At 45.0% G+C, this 15,086-nt stretch overlaps 1 protein-coding gene across 2 annotated transcripts in view; it reads left to right on the forward strand.

The window, feature by feature from the left end:
• The window catches only part of LOC112229969 (RNA-binding motif, single-stranded-interacting protein 3-like), a 216,824-nt gene that overhangs the window by 139,024 nt on the left and 62,714 nt on the right, over positions 1 to 15,086 (forward strand). For both annotated transcript variants that reach the window (XM_024396140.2, XM_042310237.1), the window contains exon 6: positions 3,061 to 3,140. In XM_024396140.2, coding sequence (XP_024251908.2) covers positions 3,061 to 3,140 — 80 coding nt within the window. The remainder of the gene's footprint in view (positions 1 to 3,060; positions 3,141 to 15,086) is intronic.

Genomic DNA, 15,086 nt, shown 5'->3' on the forward strand with positions numbered 1-15,086 from the left:
TAGTCCACAGATGTTGAGGGACAGAGGGGCATTAGAGAGAGTAAACCTTGCTAAGTGTTTCTGCACTCCTCCATTACTGTTATCAGAGCCCATTACTGGGGGCTTCGCCGCTAATCACTGTGGACAAGACCACCTGATGTCTTTAACCATCATGCATTGCTCCCTGCTTCACGCAGAGCAGCCAGGAAGAGGATGGGTGGCTGTCGGGAGCTCATCTGACCTCAAAGAGATAAGGGGGTGGGGGGGAGAGAGAGGGAGATGAGAGAAAGAATGAGAAAAGGGTAGAAAAGAGAGAGAGAGAGAGAGAGAGAACAGGTTTTAAGAGGGAGGGAGAAAGCGAACAGAGAGAGTTCGAGAAAGAAAGAGTAGTTGTCAGTCTGGGTCTGATCCAATTGCTCACAAGAGGGATACATTTTCCCAATTACAAATCAACCACTAGTTTCACTTGTGACAGAAGTTCGATACCATATTGCATACAGAATAAAATCAATTCAAGTCCACACAGTGCCTATGGTAGGGCGATGGGTTGACTTAGAATTGCGTTAAAGAGAGAGGTTACCTCTGCTCTATGCAGGTTCTTTCCTCTCATCTGGGGCCTCTCTATCATTGTGAATACAAGAGGGAGGGGCCCGAACTGAGAGTGTGTAATTGTGTTAATATGTGTGTCTGGGACGTGTGCGCTCCATTTGGATCACTGGCAGCAGCGGTAGGTGAATGTGTGCATGGCAGGCCGTTCAAGGCCAGTCACTCTGAAAAGGGCTCCGTTGACTCATACTGCCACAATGAGACAGAGGGACCTGATCCACTTACACTACAGGACCCAGTGCCAGAGAGAGAGCGAGGGGGGAGGGTAACAGGGGTGAAGACAGATGAGAAAGATGGAGAGTAAAAAAAATAGGTAAGGGGGGGAGAGATGGATAACAGAAATAAATGGATGAAGCATGTGAAAAATATGGGGGGTAAAAAGAGGTAGATGGGTATGGAAAAGGGGGTGAAAGAAAAGGGAGAGAGAAAGGAAGGATGGAACAGAAAAAGAGAAGTACGAGAGCAAGACAGAAAGTAAAGAATGGCGGATGATAGCGGGGAAGGGGAAGCTAGTAAGTTATATAGAGTGAGAGATGGATCATAGACCCCTTCCTGGTACGTACATATTTAGTTGATCAGTGGTCTGAGGGAGGCGAGGGTTTAATACGATCTTACTTTGTTCTCTGTAAATGAGATGAGTCACAGTTGCACTGTGTGACTCCACTCCCTTTGTAACGCCACCCTTCCTGTTCCATGACACACGGACAGTCCTCTCTCTCTCCAGTCTCTCATGTCCCATTACTGCTCACTCCACTCACTTTCCTCAATTAGCCCAGGAGAATTTGGATATCACTGTAAATCACGGGTGTACTTCCTCAATTAGCCTCGTCATAAAATGACTCAGCCACATGCTGTAAGCTCTCAGCCGTGAGCCAAGGGAAACAATATGTGTCGTCATAGGACCTCGAATCTAAATTGGTTCAACATAGAAAATGTTCCATGCATACTTAAACATATTACATGTAGTATATGTTTTGTTTTAGGTACTCAATATTTGTAATAGTTGTATTCGGCTACGGCACTTGAGTAGGCTATACAGTGCATTGGGAAAGTATTCAGACCCCTTCCCTTTGTCCACAGTTTATGTTACAGCCTTATTCTAAAATGTATTAAATAAAATAAAATAACAATCGATACAAAATATATTTTTTTACATTTTCTTTTTTTAAAGATGCCTTATTTACACAAGTATTCAGACCCTTTGCTATGAGACTTGAAATTGAGCTCAGGTGCATCCTGTTTCCATTGATAATCCTTGAGATGTTTCTATAACTTGGAGTCCACCTGTGGTAAATTAATTTGTTTGGGCATGATTTGTAAAGGCACATACTGGTCTATAAAAAGGTTCCACCGTTGACAGTGCATGTCAGAGCAAAAACCAAGACATGTGGTCAAAGGAATTGTCTGTAGAGCTCCGAGACAGGATTGTGTCAAGGTACAGATCTGGAGAAGGATACCAACAGCATTAAAGGTCCCCAAGAACACCGTGTCCTCCATCCTTCTTAAATGGAAGAAGTTTGTAACCACCAAGACTCTTCCTACAGCTGGCTGCCCAGCCAAACTGAGTAATAGGGGGAGAAGGACCTTGGTCAAGGAGGTGACCAAGAACCCGGTGGTCACTCTTACAGAGCTCCAGAATTCCTCTGTGGAGAAGGGAGAACCTTCCAGAAGAACAAACTTCTCTGCAGCTTCAACCAATCAGGCCTTTATGGTAGAGTTGCCAGACGGAAGCCACTCCTCAGTAAAATACTTTTGCCAAATGGAACCTAAAGGACACTTAGACCATGAGACACAAGATTCTCTGGTCTCTGAATGGACCTTGAGTGGCCCAGCCAAAGCCCAGACTTGAACCCGATCGAACATCTCTGGAGAGACCTGAAAATAGCTGTGCAGCAACGCTCCCCATCCAACCTGACAGCATGAGTGGATCTGCAGAGAAGAATGGGAGAAACTGCCCAAATATAGGTGTGCCAAGCTTGTAGCATCATAACCAAGAAGACTCAATGCTGTAATCGCTGCCAAAGGTGTTCAACAAAGTACTGAGTAAAGGGTCTGAATACTTATGTAAATGTGATATTCAAGTTTTTAAGTTAGAGTACATTTGCAAACATTTCTATAAACCTGTTATTGCTTTGTCATTATGGGGTATTGTGTGTAGATTGATAACGGGGGAAAAAACGATTTAATCCATTTTAGACTAAGGCTGTAATGTAACACAGTGTGGAATAAGGCAAGGGGTCTGAATACTTTCCGAATGCACTGTATACTGCCTGGTTAACGTGTTATGACATGTGACGCAACAACAATGTATGCCCTCACTACACTTCTGGATAAGAGCGTCTGCTAAGTGACTCAAATGTCAAATGTAGATGAGAAAGGACTGTATTGTATGTTTTATAGCAGGTTTTGTGTGTTCATCATGTGTAATGCTCCCAGTTGTATTAATTTAGCCATGTCCTTTTCTTTTTGCTACAGGATGGAGTCCACGGAGAAATGTGAAGTGGTGATACAGCATTTCAATGGGAAATACCTGAAAACCCCACCAGGCATTCCAGGTAAGAAGACTTCCCTCTCTGCTTAAACATTCCTCTCACATCCTTCCCCCTGCAAACCACCCATTTTTAACAGAGAAACCCACTCTCCCTACCTCCAAAACCCTCTGTTCACAATTCAGTAATGTTAATTTCAACTTTCCTCTCCTTGATAGATTGTGTACAATTGCACTTCTGACACCCGACGCGGAGCGTTGTCGCTAGCTCTCTCGCTAGCTCTCTCTCGCTAGCTCTCTCGCTAGCTCTCTCACTAGCTCTCTCACTAGCTCTCTCCTCCCATTCAAAAAAAAAAAAAAAAAAAAAAAAAAAGGGCCTGCCTGGCTATCGCTGACTGTTTGACTCAGGAGCTTCTAGGGAAGCCGAAGCGCTCTTAATATTCACGCTGCGGGTCTCTCTGCTGCTCCGAAATCCACTTAAGAGCTGCCTTTCCTGCAGCCAACCTGCCAACGGGACCCAGAGAGAGGGAGTGAGCAAGAAAGGAGAAGGAATGCAAGAGTGGGCTGCCTCAGCAGTTTTCAGGCCAGGTGCAGTGGTGCACTAAGGACCCCTATTCATTTCAAAAGGGAGCTGAGTGCAAGAGGGTTTCCACAGGGACACAACATGGATTGCCCTTAGAATATAGTCCCTTACAGTACTGTCCCCATTTTTTCAATTGCCTGTAATCCACTGAGCCCACTGCATAGGCTATCCCACTATCCGTTAAAGGCATGGGCGTATATTGGGCTGGGATGTAATGGGGAAACCTTTTTAAAGTGATAATAGCACACTGACCTTCCCCTTTAAGTGTCCCCTCCCAGGTGCTTGGGGGGAAGCTATTATGGTTTATAGATTCTAAGGAAAAGTGCCAACGGACTGATTTCTAGCTGATCGCTGAAAATCTTGTCTTTGTATGTCATAAAACGTAATTATCATTCTGCCCCTGAGCAAAGTACTGTTCCCTGATTCAGAGGGGTTGGGTTAAATGCTGAAGACACATTTCAGTTGAACACATTCAGTTGGACAACTGACTATAGTCAGTGCCTCTCTGTGTATAGAGATTGGAATGTACTGTCTTTTTCTATCAAAACCCTGCCCACGTTGACACTGTCTGCCAAACGGAGATCCCTCAACAACATGCTTCTAAACATCAAACTCAAATGTTCTAGCTGCAGGTCCCCAGAGAACAGAGCTCAGAGCGCCTGGCCTCTTTTGTGAGGCAAAGCAGATCCTCCTCCTCAGGGCTGTGAAGGCCACAGCACTAGCGTAGCGTAGCGTGGTGTTCTGTTCTGTGCGGCCACAGCGAAGCGCAGCCTAGCGGTTTTATAAAAGCCACAGCACTAGCGTAGCCTAGCGATAGCGTAGCCTAGCGATAGCGTGTTGTGAAGGCCACAGTGTACCTTTTTGTAACTGTTGTGTCGTGGTGCTGCTAGTATTTCCCCTGAGCCTGTTGCTATTCAGGGCAGCCTCTGCATCCATCCTGTTCTGACAGCTCAGGGGCTCCCCCCGGTGCCCCTCAACACATGCTCAGCATGCTAGCCTAGTGTGTGTGTGTGTTTGTGTCAGACGGACGTGACTAGCCTTCTCACACTGTACCCAAGACAGACACTCACACACGTACGCACTCGCCCACCCATGCGCGTGCACACACACACACACAAAACCCCTCATCCTGACCCGAAGGTGCAGTGTCAGCATGTGCATAATGCTAATGACCTCCTTTTGCTTTTATATCACCATTTAAAACAACCCAGAAACGCAATGTACACATTCCTCTCTCAATGTCCTCAGCTTGCTAGAGTTCCCTCTGGCCGACATTTTGACAAGCCTCTGAATTGCCTGCTTGGCCACTCCATCATATTTAGCCAGATAGAGAGATGGGGCACGGGCTCCGCCACCAGTTATGGCTTTTCTACTCAGGTGTGTCCAGTTGCTGTGCGAGGATATAGAATTGTCACCCAGTGTCCCATAGGAGGAAGTAAATATCCGGAAGTCAGCTACAGATCATCAGTTAATGTCAAGGTGCGTAGGGAAATAAGCAGGTTGCCATATGGGCAGGAAGTCCGTGATTCCAAGATGAGGCGAGTACAGAGCTGGAGATGTGTGGTGCAGACGCAGGGAATGACATTGCACAAATGAAATGCAGAAGGAGGTCATATACTGTACATTAAGTTGTACAGTTACCATATAGGAAAACAAAGCAAATGTTACCCAACTACACAGTAACTACACTAGTTACTAAATATTTTCAAACAAAGTGACGTTAGCTCGTTTAATTTCAATTCAATAAGGTGACACTAAACTTTTAGCGTACTGATGAATTTATTTTCCTATGTGTTGCTAAAGCCTGTGTGTGAGATGAGATGTGGATTGAAGCAGTCAGCTCTCCCCTTGTTTGATCCAGAGACATGATCAATCGCTCCGAATGGGGACCACAGCTGTTTAGGTATTCTGTGCAATGCGGCAGTCAACGCTCCCGCCTGCGCCCGTTCAACTCAACTCAAACACGCGCACACACACACACACGCTCGCAGGAGAGAGAGTTTATGAAAACAACACCCATGTTTTGCAGTGTCTGTTTAGTGTAAACAAAAGTACATTTTTTGAATTGTCGCTAAAGTTGTAGAACATAGTGAGAGTGAGACCCAATATACAGTTGAAGTCGGAAGTTTACATACACTGAGGTTGGAGTCATTAAAACTAGTTTTTCAACCACAAATTTTTTGTTAACAAACTGTCGTTTTGGCAAGACAGTTAGGACATCTACTTTGTTCATGACACAAGTAATTTTTACAACAATTGTTTACAGACAGATTATTTCACTTATAATTCAATGTATCACAATTCCAGTGGGTCAGAAGTTTGCATACACTAAGTTGACTATGCCTTTAAACAGCTTGGACAATTCCAGAAAATGATGTCCTGGCTTTAGAAGCTTCTGATAGGCTAATTGACATCATTTGAGTCAATTGGAGGTGTACCTGTGGATGTATTTTAAGGCCTACCTTCAAACTAAGTGCCTCTTTGCTTGACATCATGGGAAAATCAAAAGAAATCAGCCAAGACCTCAGAAAACAAATTGTAGACCTCATCCTTGGGAGCAATTTCCAAACACCTGAAGGTACCACATTCATCTGTACAAACAATAGTACGCAAGTATAAAAACCATGGGACCACGCAGCCATCATACCACTCAGGAAGGAGATGCGTCCTATCTCCTAGAGATGAACGTACTTTGGTGCGAAAAGTGCAAATCAATCCCGGAACAACAGCAAAGGACATTGTGAAGATGCTGGAGGAAACAGGTAAGAAGGTATCTACATTCACAGTAAAACGAGTCCTATATTGACATAACCTGAAAGGCCACTCAGCAAGGAAGAATCCACTGCTCTAAAACCGCCATAAATCCAGACTATGGTTTTCAACTGCACATGGGGACAAAGATTGTACTTTTTGGAGAAATGTCCTCTGGTCTGATGAAACAAAAATAGAACTGTTTGGCCATAATGGCCATTGTTATGTTTGGAGGAAAAAGGGGATGCTTGCAAGCCGAAGAACACCATCCCAACCATGAAGCACGGGGGTGGCAGCATCATGTTGTGGGGGTGCTTTGCTGCAGGAGGGCCTGGTGCCCTTAATGAGGGAGACAAATGATGTGAAAGCAACATATTGAAGCAACATCAATACATCAGTCAGGAAGTTCAAATTTGGTCGCAAATGGGTCTTCCAATTAAACAATGACCCCAAGCATACTTCCAAAGCTGTGGCAAAATGGCTTAAGAACAACAAAGTCAAGGTATTGGAGTGGCCATCACAAAGCCCTGACCTCAATCCTATAGAAAATTTCTGGGCAGAACGGAAAAAGCGTGTGCGAGCAAAGAGGCCTACAAACCTGACTCAGTTACACCAGCTCTGTCAGGAGCTACACCCAACTAATTGTGGGAAGCTTTGTGGAAGGCTACCCGAAACATTTGACGCACATTAAACAATTTAAAGGCAATGCTACCAAATACTAAACTTATGTAAACTTCTGACCTACTTGGAATTTGATGAAAGAGATAAAAAGCTGAAATAAATCATTCAATCTACTATTATTCTGACATTTCACATTCTTAAAATAAAGTGGCGTGGAGTTTAAATGTATTTGGCAAGGGTGTATGTAAACTTCCGACTTCAACTGTAGATGCATTGTGATTTACGGGGGTGAACAAGAGCATTTGGAAAGCCAAAGGCAGAGCAGATAAAAATGATTTCATCCTCCTGGCGGTGTGAGCCTAGCCAATTAGGTCCTTCTCATTCTCATGCAATGCATTCAAACGGCTTATCATGGACACCCGTTTCAAAATGAAGATGCATTACCCCGTGTTCCATTCTGGCAGGTGGACCGATCTCATACTGCTCATCTCATGTCAGCAAGACGAATGAACTGACTAGATTAAAAATACAATACTACTTCAACCTATTGTTGCTCTTTGTTCTTGGAATTGGAGTGTCGTAGGGAACAGTCAAATGACAGCTTGCTTTGCTTGATCAGCACAGTGAGGGTGTTTCCAGATTTATTTTGGGAATTAAAGAAGAATAAGGGTTTGCTAAGACTCACATTGCTGGGTGATAACTTCAGTAATCACATGGATACAGACAAACCAAGATCAGGTCCAGACTGATTAGAAATCTCCTTTTATCCCTTCATCCTTTATCTCCCTTTGTTCTAGTCTTTTCGTAGAGCCAACATGGTTTGCACGGTTGCAAGTCAGCTCCAATTGCCTAATAGAAGCTCTATAAATTATGGAAATCACATCAGGAAGTGGTGATGGTCCTGGGAGACAGAACCCAAACGGAAACATGCAAAATGTACTTGCCCTTTCCTGCTCCTCTTTCTCACAGTCCTTTTCCATCCCCTCTGCCTGTTTTCATTATTCCTCTGCAAACCACAGTGTCTCCCAGGCTCTTTCTTGGATGTATCTCTCTATGTATCTTTTATTCCAAACAACTGACGACTAAAGCCGTGTTCCTCCCGACGACTGCAGGCAGCAGTGCTTTCCCATGTTAAACATATCCACATATGAATGTGGTTGCATTTGGAAAATCCTTTCCTACTCCCCAATTTTCTCTGATTTACTTCCCTTGTTCGTGAGGGATTCCGATGACACCCAGGCCTTTGGTTTGGTGAAGCCTCCATACCCACCCGCCCACCACAGACCCACCAGATGCCAGAGAACCAGGGGCCGTCCCTGGCAAGCCTCCCTCTCCTCCCTCTCCCAAAGCTCAACCAGTGCCAATAGGCAGTCAGAATGTTGGCCCGGTGTTGGCCGAACTACAAATCCCATCATTCTTAGCAGAACAATGAGGCCTGGCCCACCGGGGCTGCAGGCAAAGCTCCCTCCCAAGCCGTCCGACCAGCCACAGCCAAGGTGCTCTGATGCCAAGATATAGCAGAGACAGCGCACAGTATTAAACATCCCTCGCTGAATTCAGGGATGTCCCAAATCACTTGGTAAGTCATAAAAGCCCTTCTGAAACTGTCAGTCATACTTGAGTAATCCATGTTAATTTCTCAGATCCCCCCCACACTCCCCTGGCTAATAAGCGGCCTGTCTGATGTCCAATTTTCTCTTCCGGCGATAGATTGTACTTAACACGTTACAGAGCTGAGCAGGATGGAGGTTTGTGCTTCTGGATTGCAAAGCAGTGTCAGACAATCTAAGTGGTGTACATAAGCACATGTTTGATGTATGTGGGATGTAGGTTGATCTGGCATTGATCTGCACTTAGTTTTTTAATGAAACTCAATTTTATCGTGTATTGTGTATTTTTCTATCATTATCCTTTATTTTTGAACCAATATAAACTAGATTTTTATGTTTCTCAGTCGTGATTGCATTATTTCACGGCAACACTATCATCATTTCTGATATGCATAGCAATGGATAAGAATTATCCTCCATGGTCCTTTAAGAGTGTGGAAATACACTTTTGAGAAAGATATTGCATCTTAATGGAATCTGTTCCCGTAGGGTAAACCCTCTGGCTTGCCTGCATGTCTCACCATTAAACCAGGGAGACACAGGAAGTTATTCAAATCCCCAGTAAATCACAGATTCTCTACGAAGGATACATTCCCCCCCGACGTGCACTTTCTCATTAGACTCTTATCTCACCCACAGACAATCGTCTGGATTTGTCACGCTTTGTTTGTTTTGCCACTGAACTATATCAATCCCCGGCACCGCGCGCATAGCCGATGGTGAGGAAGAATCTCTCTCTCTGGCACTGTCGCAAAGCTATGAAATGTGTTCAGCGACTGCACTACGGCAATAATAATAGTCCTCGAAATTTGGTTAAAGGAGAGAGGGATGCTTTAGCTCTGAGGGGTTTTAGGCATGTGTGGTAATGATGGACTTTGTTCTCCCCTCATCCAAGTCTAATGTGGAGAGAGAGAAACGGAGGGAGAGAAAAGAGCGATGGACAAAGAGGAAAGGAGGGAGTGGGAGGTAGAAAGAAAGAAAGAGAGAGAGAGGCGTGTACAGATCAAGATAGAAATAGAGGGCGAGAGACAGAGGACAGAAAAGGAGCATAAAGAGAGAGAGAGAGACAACCCAGAGTTTAGAATCCTTCCAGCCAGCCCAAAAGTTTAGGGGCCTTTTCTCTGCCTGTGGAGATCAAAGGATGACCTTGGTTGTGAGATGGTCTCCTGGACATGACCCTGCTCAACCCACCCCAGCTGTTCCCTGGATTGATCTCACTCCTCTCTCATCCTCTCTCATCCACCCTCCCCTCCTCACATTATAGACATTCCTTCTCCTCATCCCTCCCTACTCAGCTTGTTTTTGGATGCAGTTCTATGCACACAATATTATTGTTGGAGCCAAATGCCCGTTTCGGGATTTATGTGAAATTCACTGTTTCTGCCCCAATAGAAATTAAAGCCAGTTTGTGTATAATAATTATTTTATTATAAGCTAAACTGAAAACCCTTCAGCTTATTTGGAATGATGGCAATATGTTTGCAAACTGTAGTAACAGTATCAGCATACAGTTTAAGCATAATGTTTCCATATTTGGCTAGATTTGTGAGATGCACATTAATCATGGAACACCACCGCTCTGGACATGAAGAATTATTCAAAAGTTTGAACCCAGGGACCTACTGTTACGGTTTGTTGACAATGAACCCTAATTATGTTGAGCTGCTCCATAGTTAGGTCACAGGACTCATAGCCCGGGGCCACGGCCTGTCTTGCAGACTGAAGATTTGAGATTGCTGAGGAGGGTAGTATGGCCTTGGCATCTGTGATAATTTTGCTATTCTGGATACGTGCATTCCATGGCTCAGTACTCTACTCCCCTCCGCCTCCCACTAGCCATCCATTTTGTTAGGTCAGGGAGTTTGATGAAGAGCTTTTTCTGAAACTCATATGTGTGCGTTGAAGATACGGTAGTTAGTATTCACCCCCTCAACTGTGGAGCACCATCATCGCACTATTTGAACAGACGTATAGCCTAACGAATATGCCATTATATAGTGACAAATAAGAAATATCTCCTACACTAACACATTTTTCAACTTATGTTACACACAACTACAATGGTGAAATGTCACTATTTTGACGCATTCGAATGAGACCATGTTGGCTTAAAATTAGTATATATTGGGAAGTAGACAAATATAACTTGGCTGACACAGCTTGCTCCGCACTGACCTTTAGGCTGCTTGTTTGTGTCTAATGTCTGTATGTCCCACATCCTGTGTGGTGGGAAAACTTGGGCATCTGTTCCGGCTCCCGACCGAATGTCATTGTCACCGTCGTCCGCCACCCCAGTTTGTCCCAGGACACCTATGACAGAGAGATTAAACCTGACAGTGGCCCGAAATAGAGCTGGTCTGCCATTAGAGCTGGAAACGGGGTGTGTGGGAACACACAGAGGTCACGCTTACAGGTATTTTTGGAAATGCTACCGGACCTCTCACACGCACACACACACACACACACACTCACAGGACATCCGATGGACAAACAGACACACACACACACACACACACACACACACACACACACACACACACACACACACACACACACTCACAGGACCTCCGATGGACAAACAGACACAGACACACACTCACAGGACCTCCGATGGACAAACAGACACACGCACACACTGGACTATGGATGGTCATTCATCCTGATCCAACAGCGGTCATCTTCTATGTCCCCCTTTTCCCCTAGACTTCCTTTGGGAGAAACATTGCATGGCAATATTTCTCCTTTCTCACATGGGTCTTTGGCAAGTCTATTTATTTTAGTGCCTGCTGGCTGGCATTTCTGAGATGAAGGACAGTGGAAACTAGCCTTGGTCGGTATACCGTATATACTGTATAACGGGGTATATGGAAATAGCCACGGGATGGTTTTTCAGTACCGTTGAAACTATTTCTTTGATGTATAATATTTCAAATCGAATGTAATTTTATTTGTCACGTGCTGAATACAACAGGTGCAGACCTTACCGTGAAATGCTTACTTACAAGCCCTTCACCAGCAATGCAGTTCCAAGAACATATTTATTAAATAAACTGAAGTAAAAAATAAAAAGTAACACAATAAAATGACATAACAATAACGAGGGTATATACAGGGGATACCGAGTCAGTGTGTGGGGGTACAGGTTATTCGAGGCAGTTTGTACATGTAGGTAGGGGTGAAGCGACTATGCATAGATAATAAACAGCGAGTAGCAGCAGTCTAAAAACAAAAGGGATGGTGGGGTCAATGTAAATAGTCCAGGTGGCCATTTGATTAATTGTTCAGCAGTCTTATGGCTTGGGGGTAGAAGCTGTTAAGTAGCCTTTTGGACCTAGACTTGGCGCTCCGGTATCACTTGCCGTGCGGTAGCAGTGAGAACAGTCCATCCTCTGACACCGCCTAGTATATAGGTCCTGGATGGCAGGAAGCTTGGCCCCAGTGATGTATTGGGCCGTACGCACTACCCACTGTAGCAGCTTACGTCGAGCAGTTGCCAAACCAGGCGATGATGCAACCGGTTAGGATGCTCTCGATGGTGCAGCTGTAGAACTTTTTAAGGACCTGGGGACCCATGCCAAATAATTTCAGTCTCCTGAGGGAGAAAATGTGTTGTGCCGTCCTCACGAGTGCCTTGGTGTATTTGGACCCTGATAGTTTTATGGTGATGTGGACACCAAGGAGCTTGAAACCCTTGACACGAATCGACGGGGCTGTAATGGGGGCCTGTTCGTCCCTCCTTTTCTTGTAGTCCACAATAATCTCCTTTGTCTTGCTCACATTGAGGGAGAGGTTGTTCTCCTGGCACCACCCTGCCAGGTCTCTGACATCCTCACTATAGGCTGTTTCATCGTTGTTGGTGATCAGGCCTACCACTGTTGTGTTGTCAGCAAACTTAATGATGGTGTTGGAGTCGTGCTTACCCACGCAGTCATGGGTGAACAGGGAGTACAGGAGAGGACTAAGCACACACCCCTGAGGGGCCACACTGTTGAGGATCAACGTAGCAAATGTGTTGTTGCCTAACCTTACCACCTGGGGGCGGCCCGTCAAGATGTGCAGGATACAGTTGCAGAGGGAGGTGTTTAGTCCCAGGATCCTTAGCTTAGTGATGAGCTTTGTGGGCCCTATGGTGTTGAATGCTGAGCTGTAGGCAATGAACAACATTCTCACATAGGTGTTCCTTTTGTCTAGGTAGGAAAGGGCAGTGTGGAGTGCGACTGAGATTGTGTCATCTGTAGATATATTGGGTGGTATGCGAATTGGAGTGGGTCTAGGGTTTCCGGGATGATGGTGTTGATGTGAGCCATTGATCAGCCTTTCAAAGGACTTCACGGCTAACAACGTGAGTGCTACGGGGCGGTAGTCATTTAGGCAAGTTACCTTCGCATTCTTGGGCACAGGGACAATGGTGGTCTGCTTGAAACGTGGGTATTACAGACTCAGTAAGGGAGAGATTGCCAATGTCAGTGAAGACACTTGCCAGTTGTTCCGCGCATGCTCTGAGTACATGCACTGGTAATCCGTCTGGCCCCGCGCCCTTGTGAATGTTGACCTGTTAAAGGTCTTGCTCACATCGGCCATGGAGAGTGTGATCACATAGTCATCCGGAACAGTTGGTGCTCTCATGCATGCTTCAGTGTTGCTTGCCTTGAAGGGAGCATAAAAGGCATTTAGCTCGTCTGGTAGGCTCACGTCACTGACGTCACTCGCGGCTGTGTTTCCCTTTGTAGTCCAAAATAGTTGGCAAGGCCTGCCACATCCGACGAGTGTAAGAGCCGGTGTAGTAGGATTCAATCTTAGTCCTGTATTTACTCTTTGCCTGTTTGATGTTTTGTCTGAGGGCATGGAAGGATTTCTTATAAGCATCCGGATTAGTCTTCCACTCTTTTAAAGCGGCAGCTCTAGCCTTTAGTTCGATGCTGTCGAGCCACTGGTACTTCCTGCTTTAGTTTTTGCTTGTAAGTAGGAATCAGGAGGATAGAATTATGGTCAGATTTTCCAAATGGAGGGCGAGGGAGAGCTTTGTATGCGTCTGTGTGTGTGGAGTAAAGGTGGTCTCGAGTTTTTTTTTCCTCTGGTTGCACATGTGACATGCTGAAATGAGAAAGAAATGAAATGAGGTTAAACGGATTTAAGTTTGCCTGCATTAAAGTCCCCGACCACTAGGAGCGCCACTTCTGGTTGAATATGTTCTTGTTTGCTTATGGCCTTATACAGCTCGTTGAGTGCGGTCTTAGTGCCACTATGGGTTTGTGGTGGTAAATAGACGGCTACAAATAATATAGATGAGAACTCTCTTGATACATAGTGTAGTCTACAGTTTATCATGAGGTACTCTACCTCAGGCGAACAATACCTTGACTTCTTTAATATTAGACATCGCGCACCAGCTGTTATTACCAGACATAGCTACTCTTTCCTGCCAATGCACAGAAAACCCAGCCAGCTCTATATTATCCGTGTCATCGTTCAGCCACGACTCGGTGAAACATAAGTTAATATTTCAGTTTTAAATGTCCCGTTGTTAGGACAGTCTTGATGATCTACAGTCAAGTTTGTTTTCCAGGGAATGCACGTTGGCCATTACAACCAATGGTAATTTGCGATTTACTCAATCGCCTACGAATCCTAACAAGGCACCCCGACCTTCTCCCTCTGTATCTCTGCCTTTTCTTCACGCAAATGACAGGGATTTGTCCCTAGTCTCCGGAGAGCAGCATATCCTTTGTGTCATTAAAGAACAAATATTTGTCAGTTCGAGGTGAGTAATCGCTGTTCAAATGTCCAGAAGCTCTTTTCGGGCATGAGAGATGGTAGTAGCAAATTCTTATTTTACAATGACGTGCTACCCCGGCTAAACCCTAACCTGGACGATGCTGGGCCAATTGTACGTCGCTCTATGGGACTCCCAATCACGGCCGGTTGTGATACAGCCCGGGATTGAACCAGAGTCTTTAGTGACGCCTTTAGCACTGAGATGCAGTGCCTTAGACCACTGTGCAATAGACTTGTGCAGTACATTAGGAGATAAAGAAGATTGCGTTCCTCATTTCACCGGTCACATGGTGTTTGTTTACAAGCACACAACAACAAGAGTCACTCACTGTTGTGCACGACAGTTGATTCACAACAACATGTTTGCCAGCTAGACATCTTATCATTATTAAGTTAGCCATCTTAAAATGTGCTAAATGCTCTGCAGTTGTGCATTTGGTTTGCTAATTTAGTAGCTAGTTAGCTATCTAGCTAAGTGCTTAACTTCTTGCAAAATCAAGATTTGCTTGGTAACAGCAGAGAATCCCCTCCTGGATCAAGATCCTTGCTGTCTCGGATCTCAGAGGCTCAGTGTGGTTTGAAAATAGCTCCCCTTGTGTTCACTGCCAGTATTACCGAATATCCCGGGATGTTACAAGGTCGGTATGAAGGTATGATAATCTGGATACTGCCC

The sequence above is a fragment of the Oncorhynchus tshawytscha genome, linkage group LG31 (assembly GCF_018296145.1).
Source record: "Oncorhynchus tshawytscha isolate Ot180627B linkage group LG31, Otsh_v2.0, whole genome shotgun sequence".
In the NCBI taxonomy this organism is placed as follows: domain Eukaryota; kingdom Metazoa; phylum Chordata; class Actinopteri; order Salmoniformes; family Salmonidae; genus Oncorhynchus; species Oncorhynchus tshawytscha.